The sequence below is a fragment of the Eumetopias jubatus genome, unplaced genomic scaffold, assembly GCF_037043125.1.
Source record: "Eumetopias jubatus isolate StellerSeaLion01/CBP00866 unplaced genomic scaffold, mEumJub1_p1.0 scaffold_9, whole genome shotgun sequence".
Taxonomy (NCBI): domain Eukaryota; kingdom Metazoa; phylum Chordata; class Mammalia; order Carnivora; family Otariidae; genus Eumetopias; species Eumetopias jubatus.
This window is the reverse complement of record NW_028274815.1, coordinates 76,277,404-76,297,707: the sequence shown is the minus strand read 5'-3', so window position 1 is coordinate 76,297,707 and position 20,304 is coordinate 76,277,404. Positions and strand designations below refer to the sequence as shown.

The 20,304-nt window shown below is 40.2% G+C and overlaps 1 protein-coding gene across 5 annotated transcripts in view; it reads right to left on the bottom strand.

The window, feature by feature from the left end:
• Positions 1-20,304, bottom strand: part of THADA (THADA armadillo repeat containing) — a 322,099-nt gene that overhangs the window by 166,638 nt on the left and 135,157 nt on the right. For all 5 annotated transcript variants that reach the window (XM_028103861.2, XM_088026549.1, XM_088026548.1 and 2 more), the window contains 2 exons: positions 16,325-16,414; positions 14,885-15,016 (listed from right to left, as the gene is read on the bottom strand). In XM_028103861.2, coding sequence (XP_027959662.1) covers positions 14,885-15,016; positions 16,325-16,414 — 222 coding nt within the window. The remainder of the gene's footprint in view (positions 1-14,884; positions 15,017-16,324; positions 16,415-20,304) is intronic.

The window sequence follows — 20,304 nt, the reverse complement described above, 5'->3', positions numbered from 1 at the left end:
AGAAACTCTGATATTCTCTTCCTTGCCTTTCGGAAAATAAGGAACCCACTATTCCCTGACCTTTGGGATTTTTACAAACATCAGACTGCAGTTCAGAACACAGACAAGAAACTGTCCAAGGAAAACATGCCCCCAAACGAACAGGATATAAACAGAGCCGTAACTAGGTAATTAATGGTAGGGCCTTGACTCCCCTCACTTCACTTCTCTGATAACAATCTGGCATTTTATCAGCAGGGTCTTTTATCTGGAAGGATTCACTGTGTTCTGCTGCCTGGAACTATTCTGGGAAGGGACAAAGACAAGCTTTCATCTTGGAAAGGAAATGGAACCACATCTAGAAGGGATAAGGAAGAGGCAAAGCTGTAAAAAATCAACAACAACAACAAAAAATCCCTCTAAGTCTTTCCTGGCCAGAAGGGAGAGGTAAATAGAAAAGAGGATGCCCCCTTTCACTGAAAGCACAAAAACAAATCCTGGTAGGGAAGAAGTCACTGCAGTCCTCACCCAGGCCACATGTGTGAGGGTGGCAACTTGCTTTCTGCCTTTGTTCCAAGTTCTGCATCCTCTCTCTCCACCAGCCTTAGCGCATCCCCAACACGTCACCCAACTAATGCCTTCTATTTCTCTTCCTGTCAAAACCCAAGAAACTTAAACTAAATCATACTGTGGTATAACTAATAATCACTTAAAAGTAATATGCCTCACAGTGGGAATTCCATTTTAGAAGGGATCGAAACCATATACTTAAAAATGAAAATCTACCTGTGAAATTTCCAAGTTCAGCTCAAAATGGAGAAGGCATCTGAGAAAACTGGGTGGGTAGAAGGCACCGCTTAAGACTTCTGAAATCATTGCAGATAGGTTTCAACTACCCTAGGAGTAAAGCGGGTCCGGGTGAATGACTACAGTGGGGTTAGAATCCGGCCCTGTGACTAGCTGCATTCCTAAGGGGAAAAGGGACTGCCAGGGAGTTCATATTAATTAGTAGTAGAAAGCATTCCCTTATTTTCCCTCCACACACGGCCATTCCACTTAGACCTCATAACATGTCATGGATTGGTTGTGGAAGGGCTTGGGAAAAGCAGGCCTTTGAATTCCCCAACCTACTTAGAACTGGGAATATTTATCTAGGGTTGAGCCAGGGTGGCTGGTGAGTTCCAAAACCCACAGCCTGGGGCTTATAAAGCCAGCACACAGCTTGCCTTGTGATACTGCTGCCCTTCTGTCAGGCCGTGAGGCAATCCTGTGGAGGCCCTTGGTTCTATTCAGGGCCCTCATGACAGACAGTTCACATACTGCAGACAAGGGGACGGTGCTAGGAAGCCTCTCTGCTCGCCAGCGTTCAACAGGGAATTCTATCAGGACATGGCATTCCAAAGCTGCTACTTTCGGGACGTGTTCAACCATGCGGCAGAAGGGCAAATCCCCCTCTAGTCTTTTCAAGTTTTCCCTAAGTCCGGTTTTTATTCTGGCTATGAATTAAATTCTGATGTCTTAAATCATGCAGAAAAAAAAAAGCAGGCAAAAAGTGATTGAATTATATTAATTATATAGCACTGAAGCTCAGCTAGAAAACAAGAATTACATTTCTTAAGTTTCTCTTCACTAGACTTATGCAGGTTATAATTAGTATTAAATGAATTTCACTTTTCATTTCAACCAAGCTGAAAAGAAGCTGAGCCTTAAACTCTGGCTTTATAGGAAAAAGATTCTTTGGGGGAAAAAAAAAAGAATAAAGAGTTAAGCAAAAAACCCACATTACTTACCCATCACCCGAAAGGACAGCCTTAGGGACTCACTTGTTTAGTGTTCGAAAATATTTTCTACCCACTGCTTTGTGAATTATTTTCTTGTCTGTGTGACACAACCTTCAGTAACAATTCAGCTTTTCCTTGGCTACCTAGATATATTTCCATAGTTTCTACCCAAACAGATAGACTTTTCCTGTACTACTGTAATAATCAAAAAGGAGATGCTTATTTACATAGCATCACCCTTCATACAAATATATATTTTTGTTAATTCTCTGGACATTCTAGAGATCGAAGAGAAAAATCTCATTCACGTGGGCCCACCTAATTTTGATTTTGTGATTATTTAGACTGAAGCCGAGCCAAAGTTTACATTTGGGACTGAGAGTTTTCATTTAGAGTTAGGAGAAATATGGCCATCTCTTGGGGACTGGTGGCCAGGATATGAACATCCCAGGCCAGAAATTATCTGCTACAAAAGAAAAAAACCACCCAGGGGGCACATCTAGCTCTCAGAGTGCCTCCCAGTGGGTTTTGGCTAGGAGTCTTTGGTTGGTATAGGAGGAAGGTGGGACTGTGCCTGCGAAAAATGCAAAAGTGAGAAAGAAAGGCAGGGGGGCAGCAGATTTCAACCTACCTCAGAGGCCTTGTGCTGTGGGTTATCAACTACTATACAGTAACCAGATGAGACTGGTATCCACCCACTGGAGCAGTTCCCCGAAGTTACTATATGCAGTTTAGAGTAATGAAACTTTCATTTCATAATAGGCTGTAGTCTGAACACTTCACTGATTCTGACTGGCCATTTTTCCAGAGAAGTTTAGGATTACCACATAAGAAAACGTTGACAATTTAAAAAAATTTCAACATGTACTGATAGCCTTGTGATTCTGTCTTCTTTCTAAGAGAATAAAGAAGAGGATGATCAAGTAAGCTACTGTGTGTCTTATGTAAATGTTTGTTGCTGTAATTTTTTTCTTTTTCTTTCAACAACTCTGAAGGTTTGCAAAGTTCTGTAAAGTTTTGCCCGTGAAAATGTAAGATGGTAGAGACAGATGAAAAATATATTCTCTAACAGTTTAAAAGTTATGCAGAAGGAGCAGCCTACAAATAATCTCATTAAGACTTTATGCTTCTTGGGCCTCAAGACACATTTTCTCTTTGCTAAGACACTAACAGCTGTGCAATGACCCCGATTTCCTATTATAAGGAAAATATCTTTTGTAAGAAATTCTCAGTATTTCTCAAGAATCTCAGAACTTCAGTTGAACCAGTTTTATTTAGCAACCTGTCAAAACCACTTGGGCTTAACTGCGAGCTTTTTCTTCCTTTTCTACTGATTTCAGATTAGAAAATGCGACCACCGCCAAGGCAATGCCCAAGGTGGGTGGAGGGAGGCGATCTCAAGAAAGCACAGTAAGTCCAAATATTTGTTCTTTAAAATTGCAGGTGAATTTTGCCATGTCATGGAACATCATAAACAGATGGGTAGAGAGCCATATTGTGATGTTAAGTACTAGTGTAGCCAGGCAGTGGCAAAGAGCCTGGGTGCTAGAGCAAGGCTGCCTGGTTCAAATCCCTGCCTTATCACTTCCTAGCAGATTGACCTAGGGCACATTTCTAAACTTTCTATGGCCCAACCTGTCCTCTCTGTAGGATGGGGATAATAATGTTATAGACCTCACAGTGTCATCACGATGACTAAATGAGTCAGTATGTATCAAGTCCTAAAACAGTGCCTGGCCCAGAGTTAAACATTTGCTAATTATTATCATTTATCACTAATTTGATGGAAAAAATCATCAGAGCAAAGGCAGGGACCAAGAAGCAGCATACCACAAGGGATACCCCATTATGCCAAAAATCTTATCTGTCTGGTGCTCCACTGTATTTCTATTGTGCCCGACATACAACCGATGTTTGCAGTAAATATCTGTTGAGTAAATGAATACATGAATCAATCCTCATAGACTGACTCCTTAACGAATCACATTTTTATTGTGGACATATGATGCTTACTCCTTCTGGGCCTTGACTTTTCCGTCTCCAAAGAAAGGTACCAACACCTGTCACTTGCTATCTCAAACTGATGATCATCAATATGAGAAAAAAAGCAAATCATTCCAAACTTACTGGAGGGATATCAAAAGTCAATGACTTTTTAAACCAATGTTTCTTCATTACTGAGTATGCATGAACATAGTCAATGACATCAGGAGGATCCTCGTGATAGCCTGAGTCCTGATTCAAACATGTTTCCTTTCAAAAGGTCCTCTGACTACAGCTGGCCAGGTGGAATGTGATGTTAGATGTTGTGCTAGGCTCTAAGAGATGGCTGTCTAAGTTTTTAGGGTGCAGAGGAATTACCTGGGGGCTTGTTTTGAAATTGCTGACTTTCAGGTGTCTATGGAACAGGCAGAAGGAGTTGGCCAATAGAACAATGAATCTATGATTCTGGACAAGTCCTAGATCTAGGACATTACTGTATGTGAGGAGCAACCCCAGACACTGCATGCTAAGTGAAAATGAAGAGAGCAGAGGGTAAGGCAAAGAGGCACACCAATATTTGGGAGGCAGCAGGAGGAAGGGGTTCTGCCAGAGATGTAATGGCCAAAGAAGGCCACAGAGGAAAGAGTGTCACGAAGAAGGGAGTATGCAATAGTGTCAAATTCCAGAGAAAGGTAAAGAAAGATGAGCATTGTAAAGCATCCAGTGGCTTCTGGGCCTAGGTCACTTCTATTGCATCTTTGCAGGGGCAGCTGCAATGAGGTGGTGGAAGAAGCATCCAGTAGTTTAACGAATGAATAAGAGGGGAGGGAGTGGAGCCTGTAAACACAGAAAACTTTTCCAAATGTCTGGCTATAAAACTACAGAACTATGGTGGGAGGTAGAGTGGGCGCCTCTATGGAGAGTCTAGGCCTGTTGGCCTCTATTTTCTCTTGCAAATGGGAGGTGATGAAAATAAGGGCATTGGGTTTGGGCAACAACACAAAGTAGGCCCTCGGCAAATATTTTAAGGGACAGTTGAACTAGTGACGAAGAGCACTCGCAAAATAAGGTAGAAGACAAGAATAAATGGCGAAGAAGGGAATATCTGTAACTGGTGTGGAGGAGGAGGCAAGATGAGCAGTCAAGAGTCTCAATGCTTGGGGCGCCTGGGTGGCTCAGTTGCTTAAGCGACTGCCTCCGGCTCAGGTCATGATCCCAGAGTCCCAGGATCGAGCCCCACATAGGGCTCCCTGTTCAGCGGGGAGCCTGCTTCTCCTTCTGACCCTTCCCCCTCTCATGCTCTCTCTCTCTCTCGTTCTCACTCACTCTCTCAAATAAATAAAATAAAATCTTAAAAAAAAAAGAGTCTCAATGCTCAAGGTGAGTGAGGAAAATAAAATACGAAGGAAAAAGTAAAAGGATATGGGGGTGAATGCATGTTGTGCAGCTGATGTGACTAATGCAGCTTGTCTTAACTAGATTATAAATAGACTGCTAAGGGTCAAGGCCCAGGGGAGAGGGAGGAAAAAAAACTGTGCCAGTCAGGGAAAGATATTCCAAACACGCTGGGTCATTATTTTTCCCTGTCCTCATTTTAAGCCTACTGTAATTCATCTTTGCCTTCCTACTCTATTCCCTAATTCGTATTTGCTGCCTAAAGAGAAAGACATACATTTTTTTTTATCTTAAAATGTTCCCTACTATGTAGGATAAGATGACTGCCTAAGTTGGCATTTGGGGCTTGCTACTGTCAAAGCCTTCAATTCAGCATTAAAAATGCCTGCTGAGCACCTTGGCTATAGTTCTCGAGAAAGTAATTAAGACCAAGGAAATAAAAGCTCCTTAGGGAAAGATATCATTAAAATATCTTAAAATTTAAATATTACTATATTTGTAATAGTTTTCCTACTACTATTATTTCCATATGCCTTAAATGTATAAGTTGGAGCAAATACTGTCCTTTATTTAAAATTAGCAAAAAGTGTCTATCAGTTTCTCTTGTTAGGCAGCAAACCATGTATTTTGTAAATTTCCTGGGTCACCCTTGATTCAAGTGAAAGCAAAGCTCTTTATGATGACTTCTAAGTTATGAATCATAAAACTCTCTTTCTCTTGTTAGATCCAACCATCTACAGAGTAGACAGCCTGACTTTTCTCTTGTCTTATGTGAGCTGCTAATCACCATGGGGGATTTCTAAAGGTCCTCAAGATAGCAGACTGAATTCCCTTATTCTTTTCCTGCCCTGCTACTTGGGAAAGCTTTCTGAACTTCTCCACGAGTACTGGTGCTCTTCCCTTGTTTATAGGCCCTTGGTCCTTAGTGTATTTGTCACATTATTCAGTGGTTAAAATTCAATGTGTTTTATCTCACTAGCTAGATTGCAAGTTCTTCAAGGATGAAGACCTTCTTTCTTTACTTTGCATCTTTCCCAAGACCTAACACTAGGTAGGTATGCGATGGATGTTTAACAACTATTTCATCAATCTATTAACTGACTGGATTCTAACTTTTAGAGTGAATGGCAGCAACTGGCCATGGATTATCATCATTGTCAAAAATTTCACCTAAGAATGAAGCCGTTTGCAGATCAAATCACTTGTTCTAACATGACCTGAATTGGCCTGTTGAAGTAACAGATAACACTGAAGAAAAGCTGGTCCGTACAAGTTTTGTTTTTTTAGCTTGCTTTGTCAATGCATTCCATAAGAGGTGAACTCCTCATTCCTTTTGCTCAAAAACATATTTAGAAAATGGTCTTAAAGAGATCTGGCACCAGAGATGAAGGTGGCCAGGCCCCTCTCTAGGAACTAAGAGATAAAAATCAGTGACAGATGACAGAATATCCTTTTATACCAGTACTCTTTGCAAAAAAGCCACACAATGCAGGAAACATGACTTCATTCCACATGCTGAACCTCAGTTACCCTTGGGTAAAATTCAGAATTTCAGAAGGCCGTGAGCACAACGCTCCCCATAAAGCACTAAGTAGGCAGGGCCACGGTAGACAGGAGATGGAGTAGGTAGCTGCCTGAACTGTGATTTCACCAGCATTAGGAAACAACCTTTCCATCTCTGCTTTTAGGTCCTCCCCTGTGTAAGGCCCCAAACTCCAAAACCAACTTTCATTGCTGTATTTCAAAATGTATGTCTCCGTAATACAACAAATAGCCCCAAGGAAGGTAATGACCAGGGTCATTTACGCATCTGTATGAAAGGAAGGAGTTGGCACACGTTTTTGGCTTGTAGGCAAAGAGGAAAATGGAGCAGCTGGAAAACCCCTGAGCAGGACTGAACATGTGCACCTTGACGATCTTACCCAGAGCCTGACCTGGTATCAGAGTCACACTAGGAAAGCCAGAGGTCAGAGTTTTCACACACTGATGGGATGGCAGTTCCCTTCCTTCATCCAACCATAGCTGGCAGATCAGGACAGTATAGGGACATTCCTAACCTTTAGTCCCAATCTCAAAGGCTCACGGAATTCAGCAGTAACCATAGGAGGGGTGGAGTTCTGGACTTCTAGGAGGGACAGGTGGGAACAAGTCCTACATTAACAGCACCGGCAAAGACCTATTCTCAGTTGTCTCTTCTTGTCATGGGCTAGGCTTGGGGACTCTCATATTCTCTCTCTATAGGCATCTCTGTTCAAAGAAGAGCCTTCAGGAAGTTTGGACAACAAAGAGTTACCTATTTTAACCACTTTTCAGAAAAGCATCTCTCTTGACTTTTCTCAAAGACTCAGATGTTCCCTGTACTTGTCAGAAAACAAATGTGGTTTCAGCCAACATCTGGAATGGAGAAAAATATAGCAACCACAAAAAAAGATAATTAAATTAATAAGGAATGCTTTTCAGACATAACATCCCATAGGCCAAAAAAGTGTTTTCAGAACTCTCCAGAACGAAGTTACAGAAGTTACTCAGAAGCTAAATTTAAGTGAATTAACTGCTGGAGGGCACCATGTAGGAGCAGACCACTGTGACCCTGTGGGCCATGCTAAGAATGGCACCCCAACTTCTTTTCTTTGGGAGACAGAGTAGCCCATAAATAAAAAGGTACAAATAACATGTTACAGATTCAGAGGCAGGCTTATCGTTTCCTTCACTGCACATTTGGAATATACACCTAGGTTGTTCAGCTGTTCCAAAATAAGACATCTCAAAAAGATGCCCTGCTGGTCATCTCGCTCAACCTCAGATGTACTGCATGTGATCAGTTTTCCTTGAATATTTTCAATGACCTGCAGCTCAGTGTTATGGAAATCTGTTCATTCCCCTGATGGAGAATGCTAACTTTCACAAAATTCTTCTTTATATTAAAATCTGAAATCTATCTCTTACTTTCCCCTTGGGAACACAAGAAAGAAATTATGTGCCTTCTGCCATATGGCAGCTTCTCAAGTATGTAAAGACCATTACCATGTTGCCTCTGACTAAATCTTTTCCAGTCTAACTATTTCCAGATGTTTAGCTTCCTCCTCATCTTGGTTATCTCCTCTGGATAAATATTAGTTTATCAGTGACCCTCCTAAAATGGGAAGCCCAGAGCAGAATAACAGAATAAGCACAATGATGTAGGTTTAATCTGACCAGCAGAGTTCAGGGGGACTATAGTCTTCACTATCTGGTAACAGCAACTGTGTCACATTGCTTCCTCAGGACTCACCAGGAAATGCCATTTCCCAAGATTTTTTTTTCATAAAAACTGCTAGGGAGCCAGACAGCTCTCATCCTGTATGTACATAATTTTGACTTTTCTTTAGAAAATCAGAATATGACACATATCTCTATTAAAAGATATCTTGATAATCTCAGCCCATCAATCCAGGCTTCCAAGGCTATTCTGAATCTTATTTTTAAATTATGGACAATGTCAGACATATCATATAACAAAGGGTACACAGAATAATATGACAATCAACGACTTGCCCAAAATCTAGCTTAAGAACACATCACAAATAAAACTGAAGCTCCAAGTATATGCTTCCTCAATTGTATCCCCTTCTTCCCCAGTCACACAGAAATAATGGCCACCAGCCTGAATTTTTGTTTGTCACTCCCATGCTTAAAGACTATTTTGAATTTTGATCCCATCACCACTTATATTTATGTTATATACAAACCTGATAAGCATGCAATCTAGTCTGTGTTCAAGTAAGTAATTCAAATGTTGAATAAAGCAGCATTGTCATCATCTATCAGACTGGTAATCCCATCAAAACAGTGAGGTGACTCAGGCATGACTTATTCTTAGGGAATCCTTACTCGACCTCAGCGAACAAAGTGTAAAGCTTTTGCAAGTAATACACTGAATGATCCAGTCTAAAACAATCAGTATCAACACAACTGTTTGGTCACTGGTAAAATACGCCTTTTCCCTTCTCTTTTGAAAATCCTTCTGCAAGCTCCCAGCAGAACACTGCCATCCCACATTTCCCCCAAATTACTGACATAGTTCTAGGCTCACATGTACCCAAGGCTCTAAGTTACTGGGTCCAGGGATTTGCCTTCATCAACAGGACAACACAGTGCTCTCTCTCTCTCTTTTTTTTTTTTTTTTTTTAATCTGCTCCCCTACCTCTGGCTTCAGGGCCTTCCTTCCAGTTAACTGGTTGGGACAAGCCAAAGCAGGAGTTTAAAAAGTCTGCCCTCTTTCTATCACCATCAACCCCTTCCTTCTCTATAGAATTTTTCTTAAAAAACAAACCAAAGAGCCTTTTATCTGCTGTTTTGTAAGCAGTATTAGCCCCATTACACAGATTGATAGCTGAAGCACCCAGGGGTCCTCCGATTCATGCCATAATAATCTGGAAGGCTTGCATATAGATAGTTCTATGACTCTGAGCAGAAAAATGACATCTCTCTCCTTCCCTCCTTCTTCCATTCTTATCAATCCAGGCTCCTCTCATTTTGCTAAAGCCTGCAACAGGGTAGCTGTGAGGTGGGCCTCCAGAACAGCTTGCTGGACAGCAGTCAGGGCAAAGGGGTTCAGAGGCAAGGAAGGACTCACCTCACAGGCCCATGAAGCCAGAGAGGACCTAGGCAATATTCAATACTTTAATCTGATAAATAAGGAAACAGAGGGTCAGTGAGGTGAAGTTAAAATAAAGGTAAATGTCAGAGCTCATACTGGAACACAAGGCTCCTCAAAGGCCAGGTAAAACACAAGACCCAGCTGAGCTTCCCTTCTACGTAACCGGTAAGCAGTGGAATATGAAATGTGGCTCCAATACCGTAGGACTAGGAGTCCCTAGTACTTCACAGATACACAGATCTGCTAAGAGACCAAATGTCTCAATTTGCAGTTACTTTCATTTCTAGGTTAATACTTCAGTCTCTGTGCCCAAACCTGGGTGAGGCAGAGAAGGGGACCAAAGAACAAAAACAAACCAAAAAAACCCAGAGTGGCTTCTGCATGGAAAGAGGTTAAGATTTATTTGGAGAGAATAGCACTGAGCATACTAAGCACAGTTATTTATGATGCAGTAGCGATGGATGGTAGGACAGGCGGCTAAGGTAACAACTGCTACAGCCTTTCAGAGGGAGACATGAGCTGGGGCTGAAGCGAAGAGAAAGGGAGGAGGACCTGTCTTCTTCCTTCCCCGCAGTGTTCCACCTGCTCTCTGCCTGTTTCTCTCTCTGTACGGCAAAGCCGACCTACTTTTCTGCAAGCATTCTGGGAAGACAGAGCAGACAGAAATGTGCCATGCAGCCTTGAAGGGGAATTCCTGGTATTAAAATCACAAACGAAGGTCGAAGCCATCCATCGCCTACTGCAAAAGCCCCAACTCTACACCATGGAAAACCAGGTCCTTCAACTCCACAACCTGGGCAAGGAGTAATGTGGTGATCCTTGAATTATGTAACTTTCAAGGACAAGAAAACAAGGGCCAATATTACTTCTCAATAGCACAGGCTTGAAAGGCCTAACTCAGTTTTCATACCTCCTACCCTGCTTCCCTTTTTAAGACTGGTACAATCCAAAGGTCCCATGAAATGTTTTTTAAATGTACAAAACATGTATTTTCCATTTTTTAAAATTTTTGGCTGGATTTTTCAATATCTCAACTATAAAAGTGTCCACAGCACAGGTCCCTAGGGGTGATTTCCACTGCCACATACCTAAGATTGTATTGTTATTAGCACCTCAATATTTTTCAGAGAAAAGAACAGCAGACCTCACTGAAAAGTTATCTAAGGTGAACAGTGAAATGATTTGAGGAAAGACATACTGAAAGTCATTTGCAATGAAAATAAGCCTCCAAAGGGGTAGGGAGATCCTTTTAAAAGCACCCCAAAAATGATGAAAAGGCAGTGGAGGGATTTCTCCCACAGGCAGTAATCCACTGCTGAGATCTGTTGTCAGCAACAGCAGGGGCTTTCTGTCTCAGTGGATTACCCCCCCACACACACAGGTACCACACTGGTTTCTGAGAGGGTAGAGAGCCTTGTCCAAGCGTCACAGCTAGTCAGTGAGTGGCAGAGCTTAGACAGAACCAGGTCTCTTAAACCCAGGTTTGGGGCATATTTGGTCTCCTGTAGTTCTTCAATTCAAACTTGAAACTCCCTTGTAAAAGGGAATTCAAAGGTACATGTAGAGAGATATTCCGGTCTTTAGAAAGCCCTAGACAAGGAACGTGTATTTTCAGGGAGCCAGTTGGGGTCCCTTTTAAAGCATGAGTCACTCTGCTTGGTGGTATTTGAACTGAAGGGTAAATGGTCTTAAACTGAAGGCATCACATCTGCATGGTAAAGGGCCGTGAATCTGGATCCAGCACAGCATCGGGCACATAAAACACACTGGATTTAAAAAAATTTGAAAACAAAACATTGTGATTAACACTATCATTTCTGTTCCAAGATGATGCAACTGCACACACGCATAACTCTGGAGAACCCAAATCAGGACTTCTAAGATTACAGTCAACAAAGAAGATCAATAGAGATATAAGTTTATACTCCCAAATGTTGGATAAAGAACAAAAATACAAACTATGCTTACAAACATCTTACAGAGAGGAAGGAAATGGCAGGTGAAGTATACATAAATCAAAGGGAAATAAAAAGCTGCCATTGGGGCTTTTAATCTTCTGGTTGTGCAATTCACTTCAGCTTGGTCAGAGCAACCCTCGTGCTACTCCCACTAGCTGAAAAATTTCTATTTAGCCAAACTCAGAATATCCAAGAGCCTGATTAGACTCTTCCAAGTACATAAATTAACACTGGCAATGCTACAAAAATAAAGCACCACCCACCCACTCATGCATGCACCCATCTTTTCAGCTATTACCCCAAGTCTAAACAGCCCAATCTTTACCATCACCAGTACCGCAAATATTGCCTGGAATGACAGGTTTTATGACCAATCTTTCACTTCCTTCATGAAGAATTTTCTCAGAAGTAATTTAAATCAAATGTGTACAGTTTTACCAAATTCACTATTTTTATGGTTTATCTGCCCAGGTGATTGTGAACATTTTAGGGTAGCACAGGGTTGCTCCTGTACTAGGTTGATGAAACCCCGAACTGGGGTTTTGACTGAACTTCAAGTCTAAGATCCTTCCATTGTATCACAGAAGATGGTCAGGGCAGTTAAGCCAGCCTTCCTCCATACCTGGTCGCAGACCAACCCTGATACCTCGGGCAATGATCCTGCAGAGATGAGCCCAAGAGAATGGCTGTATTCAATCAAGCCATCCTCACTACTGGAAAAGCAAAGCAAGGAGCAGATCCCACTGCTGGGGGGGACATGACTTTTATATCCTGAAAACAGCACTCTGGTCCACCAGCTCTGGAGATAGGCTCCTCCTCACTCTGAATTGCATCAATTTCAGGGCCCATGGGCCTGCTCAGTGTAGCCACTGCTCTCGGCTGCATTAAAGGTTATTTTGGTGTAATGGAAAGAATACACTCAACATTCTTGATAGCCCTATACTCTTGGGTTCATATTCTAGCTCTATAACTGACTTGCTCTCTGAACCTCAATTTCCTCAATACGAAAGTGGGGGTGATAACACCTCCTCTCTGAGTCGTTGTAAGTAAGATAGCCGGTTCAGTGTTGGGCAAATAGTCAAAGCTCAACAAACGGTGTACTTTCTACTAACATCTCTGCTCAGAGTACTTTCTTGTTTGTTCTCTGTATTCCCGGGTCAAAATCTACTTCTTATAAACCCCCGGAATAGCCTAACCAAGTACCAAGTATGACCCTACTACTGTCAAAATCATGTGTAGTGGGGGACAGGGCAGGGGATCTGATAATGTTTAAAATTCCAGATTTAATCCTGGTACTCAAAGTGTGATCTACAGACCAGCAGCATCAGCATTACCTGGAAGTCTGTTTGAAATGCAGACCCTTGGGCTCCATTCCATACCTACTGAATCCGAATTTATGAGATTCCCCAAGTGATAGGTTTACCTCTTAAAGTCTGAGAAACACTGTTCTATACTACAAATGGACATTCAATAAACAGAGCCTACTGACACTCTAAGGAATCAATTGTGGCACTTGGGCTGTTGGTGGCATTCTATGAATGCTTATTCGGATAGAAAGCAACTACTGACCAAGACATTTTCCCTGGAAGGACAGTGGAATGGACCCTTTGTGCCTTTTGAGTTAAAACAACAACAACAACAACAACAACAAAAACCAATACACTAAGGACACTGGCTTTATGGCAATATTTAAATCTTCTACATTAATGCAATCTTTGTTATATAATAAGTGCTCTGAATATAATTAGTAATACGAGCATTCTGATTATATGTAGACTCTAAATAACAGGAAGGATATTTTCAATGTAGTAATTTCTGGTTTCTAGGATGCAACACATAACAGATTGATTAGTAATAAGCTTCCACAAATGGAATGTTCTCAACACACAATGACAAAGTTCTAGAGCATGTCCTTCTGTGATTCTGAGCATGTGCCTTTCCTCCCCCACCCCATCAACCTTCTGAAACATTTTTCAGTTCTTTCCAGTTATATGTGAAAGTACAATTTTTAAATGCTCCTGAAAGTAAAATTTACAACCCAAATTCCTAAAATGAATCACCAAATGCTGGATCCAAGAGACTGGTAACTTTGTGTATCAGGAAACAAAAACCCCATCTGAGTGAGTCATCTCTGTGATCGGAGATAACAGAGCCACCGCCAGAGCTTGGTGCAAACAAATGGCTGCAGCAATCACAGGCAGGCATCTCGCGCTTCATGGTTTCTCACATTGAAATGCATCAGTCAGCTCTGTGAAACCAGGAAGTGGAACCCAGGACACCACATAAATAACAAACACATTCTCTTGAGTTTGGTGTATCTTAACGTTCTGCTCTATCTCAATTTCTGGTACCTAAATAAAAATGAAAGTGCTGCTTTATCGAGTTGTACGCAGAAAGGCAAAAGCTAACTAATATGACTGGGCTTCTGAAATGTTCCCTAAGAAAATTTTTAAGACTTTTTGGAGGCCTATTTATTGAGGACTTTGATCTGAAAATGAAAAAGGTGATCAGAAGAAGCTGGCAAATACACCTCAAAAACTGTAACAGAGGAAGAGGCAATAGGCTCTGGAGCAGAAAAGCCTGTTACCATCTGATTCCATGTATAATTCCATGCTTTTTCTCAGGTGCTCCAGTCTTGAAAGAGAAGCTGAGTAGGAAGTGAACTTGTGCCACATATGGACAGCTAGATGATACCCCCTGCACCCACTAGCAAACTCCTCCAGAGACAGGAGGCAAATGTCATTTTCAACCGTAGGACAGGGGATATAATGCCAGGACCAAGCCTGCCTCATGCTGGCTAGGCTCAACACAGGGATAATGCAAATACCCAGGCTATGTTTTCAAAAGCAGGCAGCTCCTATCAACACCATACATCCACTAGCAGGCAGAGTGCCAAGGGAACATTACTTAAACATTGGCTATGGCTATGGGCTTCTGCACCCACGATAGAAGCACTTTCCTCTGAAACACTGGAGACCAGTTGCGGGCAATGGCAATAGCCCCCAGGCCCCTGCTTTCACAGGACCCCTCCCAAAGTAAAAAAACAAGAAATAATAAAAAACCAACTACACTTTCTGAAATATGAACAAGTTAAAATACCTCATACTGCCCCCATACCCACCCCATTATTTCCACAAAGCACACACTACCTCATAATGAACGGAATGAAAGGCGCCATGCTGAGAGCAGAATAGGTGCCGTCCATCGGGGAAGGGTAGAGTCTTCCCAACACCAAAAGTAAGAGAAACATGCTTGGATGACGGTTGAGTTCTCCTGTATCACTGAAAAACAAGTGATTGTACATAAAAGATTTAAAATTTAAGAGGTGAGACACTACCTTCAAACATTTTTCTCATTAAATGATTATGAATATAAAGTGAGACTCTCTATGATCAGAAGATCATTTCCCTTTTTTCATTTTTTTCCCCTCCATTCGTTTCATATATTCCTAATGTGCAAATAAGGAAGAGCTACTGGCAAAGCCATGGGTTGGGCTCCAGCCCACGATTCTCTTCTCAAAGCTAATTGTTAATTCGTGTCTGTGTTTTGATTTGAGCTGTTCATACAGCAGAGAGGAGTTCCACAGTATGAAATGTGAAACTTTCAACAGCCAAATGTATTTATGAAAGCTTGAACGGTCACTTACTGGGGCCAGAAAAGTCTGTCTGTACAAATTACTAATGTGAGGAAATGTATCATAAACAGAAGTAAAATTCATTGATGTTATTTTACTTCCCCATTACAGATAATGAGTATAAATTCATATCAAGTGCAAATATGGCTAGAAGAATAAAAAAGCACATGTTCTAAGACACCATTCTAAAAATTCCACTGTCGGTACAGGATGTGATTGAAAGGACAATGATAAACTTTTCTATGTGCCCTCATCGGACGCGAAGTCCTCTGAACGGTTTTATTTTCTGTTTCTAGGGTCAGGCATGCCAGTACCATTTCTGGTCACAGGTGACCAGACCAGCCAGCTATTTGTTTACTCTCACAATGGTCAACTGCAACAGGCCAGTAAGAAAAAATGGCTGGTGTTAGTGACAGCAAACTCAGTATGCAAACACAGAGATTTTTAAATATCATGGGAAGAAAATCTTTTTAGAAGCTGTGTTTCTAAGAAGCTGGTTTCTGAAATATGTTCACTGAAAACAGAATTTGAAAAAACAGTATAAAACAGGATTTTAAAAATATAAAACATATTATAAAAACAGGATATTAGGGGCGCCTGGGTGGCTCAGTCAGTTAAGGGTCTGACTCCTGATTTTGGCTCAGGTCATGATCTCAGAGTCATAAGAGCCCTGTGTCTGGCTCTGTGCTGGGCTTGGAGCCTGCTTAAGATTCTCTCTCTCCCTCTCGCTCCCCCCAACTCTAAACAAAAACAAAACAGGATTTTATACAACTTTTCAGGTACAAATCTACTGTAGAGTCACGCAACAGGATATAATAAAGAAGCACTTAAAAAAAAAATCCATCTAAGTTACAAGGAAGGAGTTGATTAAAAACTGTTGCCTGGAGGAAAAAATCTCGATTAATGAAGTAATTCACTTCCGATTTCACTGTGTCCCACCCTATTCTCTTCTTACCTGTCCACAGAATTAGCTACAGCTTCCAGCTGTTGGAGAAGAAAGGGATAGAGTTCCGGGAAACGAGAAAAGAATTCACTTCCTGTCATTCTGTAAAGGGAAGAAAAACAAATTACTATCTTTTATTTCCTCTGATCTAATAATAAAGCCTTTTTATTTTACTTTATTTAAAGGAAGAGAGCCAAGGTCATTCGCTTGAATATTTAATGAAAAAAAGTTAAGAACAAACCTCATCTTAAAAATTTAACAATCAAAACAAAACATTTAATTTTGATTTTGGAAGTGCTCTTGACACATGGAATTTTATCTCAAAATTTAAGGTTATGTATATTTACAAATATTTGATATTAAATTCTATTGGGGAAGAAATTGCAAATGCCAAGTTTCCACAACTGATTTGGACCATGAATATAATCAACATCTGGTTGGCTAAGGCTGACAGCTTCTGTAAGAAAAGCAGGTCTAGAACAGGTTTCTCCAAGCTGGCACCAATGATATTTTGGACCAGATAATTTTTTGTTGTGGGGGACTGTCATGTGACTGTAGGATATTTAGCAGCCTCTGTTGCTTCTACCCATCAAATGCCAGTAATATCCCTCCCCCTTCAAGTCATGACAATCAAAAATGTCTCTGGAAACAACAATGTCTCTGGACATTGCCAAATGTATCCCGAGGGATAAAATGGTCCCCAGTGGAAAACCACTGGTCTGGAGTATGGTTATCAGAGGCACAGATTTCGTGCATACGGTTCTGGACATCCAATCTCAGCTGACACCTGTGAGGATTAACTTTCCGTCTTTATAAACACTACTCTTGAATTCTGACAAGATCCATTCAGTTTTCACAAATGCTTATACTCATGTAACCCACTCCTATGAAGACTCAGAAAATTTCCATCATCCCAGAAAGTTTCCTTGTACCCCTTCCTGGTCAACTCTCAATACTCAGAGCAACCACTGAGTTTATTTCTGTTACAATTTGGTTTTGTCTATTCTAGAATTTCATATAAATGTAATAATATCTTACATAATTTTTTGTGTCTGGCTTTTTTCACTCAGCATAGTTTATCCATGTTACTTTATGTATCAATAGTTTGATTCTTTTTTTGTTGAGTAGTATTCCATTGTGTGAATATACAAGTTTGTTTATCCATTCTCCTCTTGACAGATATGGGCTGTATCCATTGGTAGGTTATTATGAATAAAGCTGCTAGAAACATTCTTATACAAGGTTTTTGTGTACATGTTTTCATTTCTCTTGAATAAGTATCAGAGAATAAAATTCCAGTATGTTTAACATTTTAGGAAACTGACAGTTTCCCAAAATAATTAGAGCATTTTATACTCCCCCCAACAATAAACTAGAGTTCTAGTGGCTCTGTGTCCTATCCAACATTTGCTGTTGTCTTTCTCTTTATCTACTTTAGCCCTCCTAGTGGTAGATTCCTGTGGTTTTGATTTGCATTTTCTTGATGACTAATGATGATAGTAAACACTCTTTTTGTGCTTTGGTTATTGATATGGCCTTTTGTGAAGTATCAATTCAAAATATTTGCCTGTTTTCACATTAGGTTGCTTGCTTCCTTTGCCAAACATGTGCATTACATGTACCTTCTTAGTCTGTGGCTTGCCAATTTATTTTCCTAATAATGTCTTCTGATGAGCAGAAGTTTTCAGTCCAGGGCGCCTCGGTGGCTCAGATGGTTAAGCATCTGCCTTCGGCTCACGTCATGATCCCAGGGTCCTGGGATCGAGTCCCGCATCAGGCTCCCTGCTCTTTGGGAAACTTCTTCTCCCTCGCCTCTCTCTCATGAATAAATAAATAAAATCTTTAAAAAAAAAAGAAGTTTTCAGTCCAATAACTGGGTCCTTTTTTTTTTTTTAATGATTCATGTTTTCTGTGGCTTAAGAAATCTTTGCCTACCCCCAAATCACAAAGATACTCTGTTTCCTTCTAGGAGTTTTATAGTTCCAGCTTTTATTGTGAGGTCCATGATCCATCTCAAATTAATTTTTGTGTATGGTGTGAGGTAGAGGCAAATGTTGTCTTTTTCTTTAAAAAAATTTTTTTTTAATTGAAGTATAGTTGACATACGATGTTGCATTAGTTTCAGGTGCAAGATTCTTTTTCTTCTACATTGGTGTATCATACTTTTTATAGGGAGATGCTGTAAGAAAAGATAGGCCTTAAATAGGAGAGATGTGCCAGGTTCATGGATAAGAAGATTCAATATTATAAAGAGGAAATTCTCACCAAATACAATGCAATTCCAATAAAAATAATAATTTATATATTCAACTACATCAATTAATATTTTTTAAAAAATTTTTACACACACACAAAAAGCACACATAAAAACACAAAATAATACACGTACAAAGTATTTTTGGCAGAGGAGGAGTATCAAACATTATGAAAAAAAGAGACTAAGAGACTTAGCAGACTTATGAGGCCAAAAAAGACTAACCACATGTGGACCCTGTTTGGATCCTGATTCTAAGAAGCCAATTATAAAAAGACATTCCTAAGACAACTGGGAAAAGTTGAAGGTTAAAGAATTATTAACTTTGTTACACACGATAATAGCATGATGTATTTCTTTTTAAACTCTCTTATCAAATCAGTCATGCATCCTGAAGTATTTACGGGAAAAATGACATGATGCCTGTGACCTCGGGAGGACAAGAAATGGACAAAATATGATTGGCAAAATGTTGGTAATTCTTGAAGTTGAGTGATGGATATGCAGGGGTTAGTTATATTATTCTCTTCATTCTTACATATGTTAAAAATTCCCATAACAAAAAAGTTTTAAAATGATGGAAGTAAATGTTTTTATTGCCAAGCCACAAATGGGGAGGAAATGTGTAATGTGTATAACTGAGAATTGCATAATTAGTACAAGAATACATGAAGAACTCCAGTGAAATCAATAAGTTAAAAGACAAACAACTGAATATAAAAATGGATAAAACCTAATAAAATATAATCCACAGAAAATAAACATTAGTGACCAATAAACATAAGATGCTCAATCGTACTGAGAGACTATTTTATATCAACTGGCAAAGATTGAAAAGTCTGATAATAACAAGTATTGGAACTCTTAGACACTGTTGATGGAAACAAAAATTACTACAACAATTTTAAAAATAATCTGGCATTTTCTTGAAAGCCACAGATGTGTTTAGCCTGTGATTCACAAATGCTATTTCGAGGTAAATGGCCTAATAAACTCTTGGACATGGGCACCAGAAGGCTTGTAGGATCATATGCACAGCAGCCATATGTCCATCAAGAGTAGAGTGAATCAGGGCACCTGTGTGGCTCAGTCATTAAGCGTCTGCCTTCGGCTCAGGATCGAGCCCTGCATCGGGCTCCCTGCTCCACAGGAAGCCTGCTTCTCCCTCTCCCACTCCCACTGCTGTTTTCCCTCTCTCACTGTGTCTCTCTCTCTCTCTCTCTCTCTGTCAAATAAATAAATAAATCTTAAAAAAAAAGAGTAGAGTGAATCAACTGTACACTCACACAAGGGAATACTGTAGAGCAGTAAACCTGAATGAACTACAGATGTATAAAGACAGATGTATCTCAGGGACATAATGTTAAGTGAAAAAAGTGAGTTAAAGAACACACGTAATATGATCCTTCTATGCAAAGTTTACAATAAAGCACCACTAAATAATACTTCGCTTAGAGAAACAAATTTAAGTGATAAAAAAATGAAAAGCAAAGGAATAAATAAAAACAAAATTGGCAAAAGTAATCAATCACTTCTCCAGGGGGAAAAGAAAGGAGATGGAATTAGGAAGGATTATATAAGGGGCTTCAAAAGAAATGTTCCGTTATTTAACCAGGTTGTGGATCTAGAAGTGTTTGTTGCATAGTTACTCTTTATACCTTACACACAGTATATAAATTTTCTTTTGTACCTATTTCACATTCAGTCAAACCAATTTTTTTTTAAAGAGAAAGTCCTT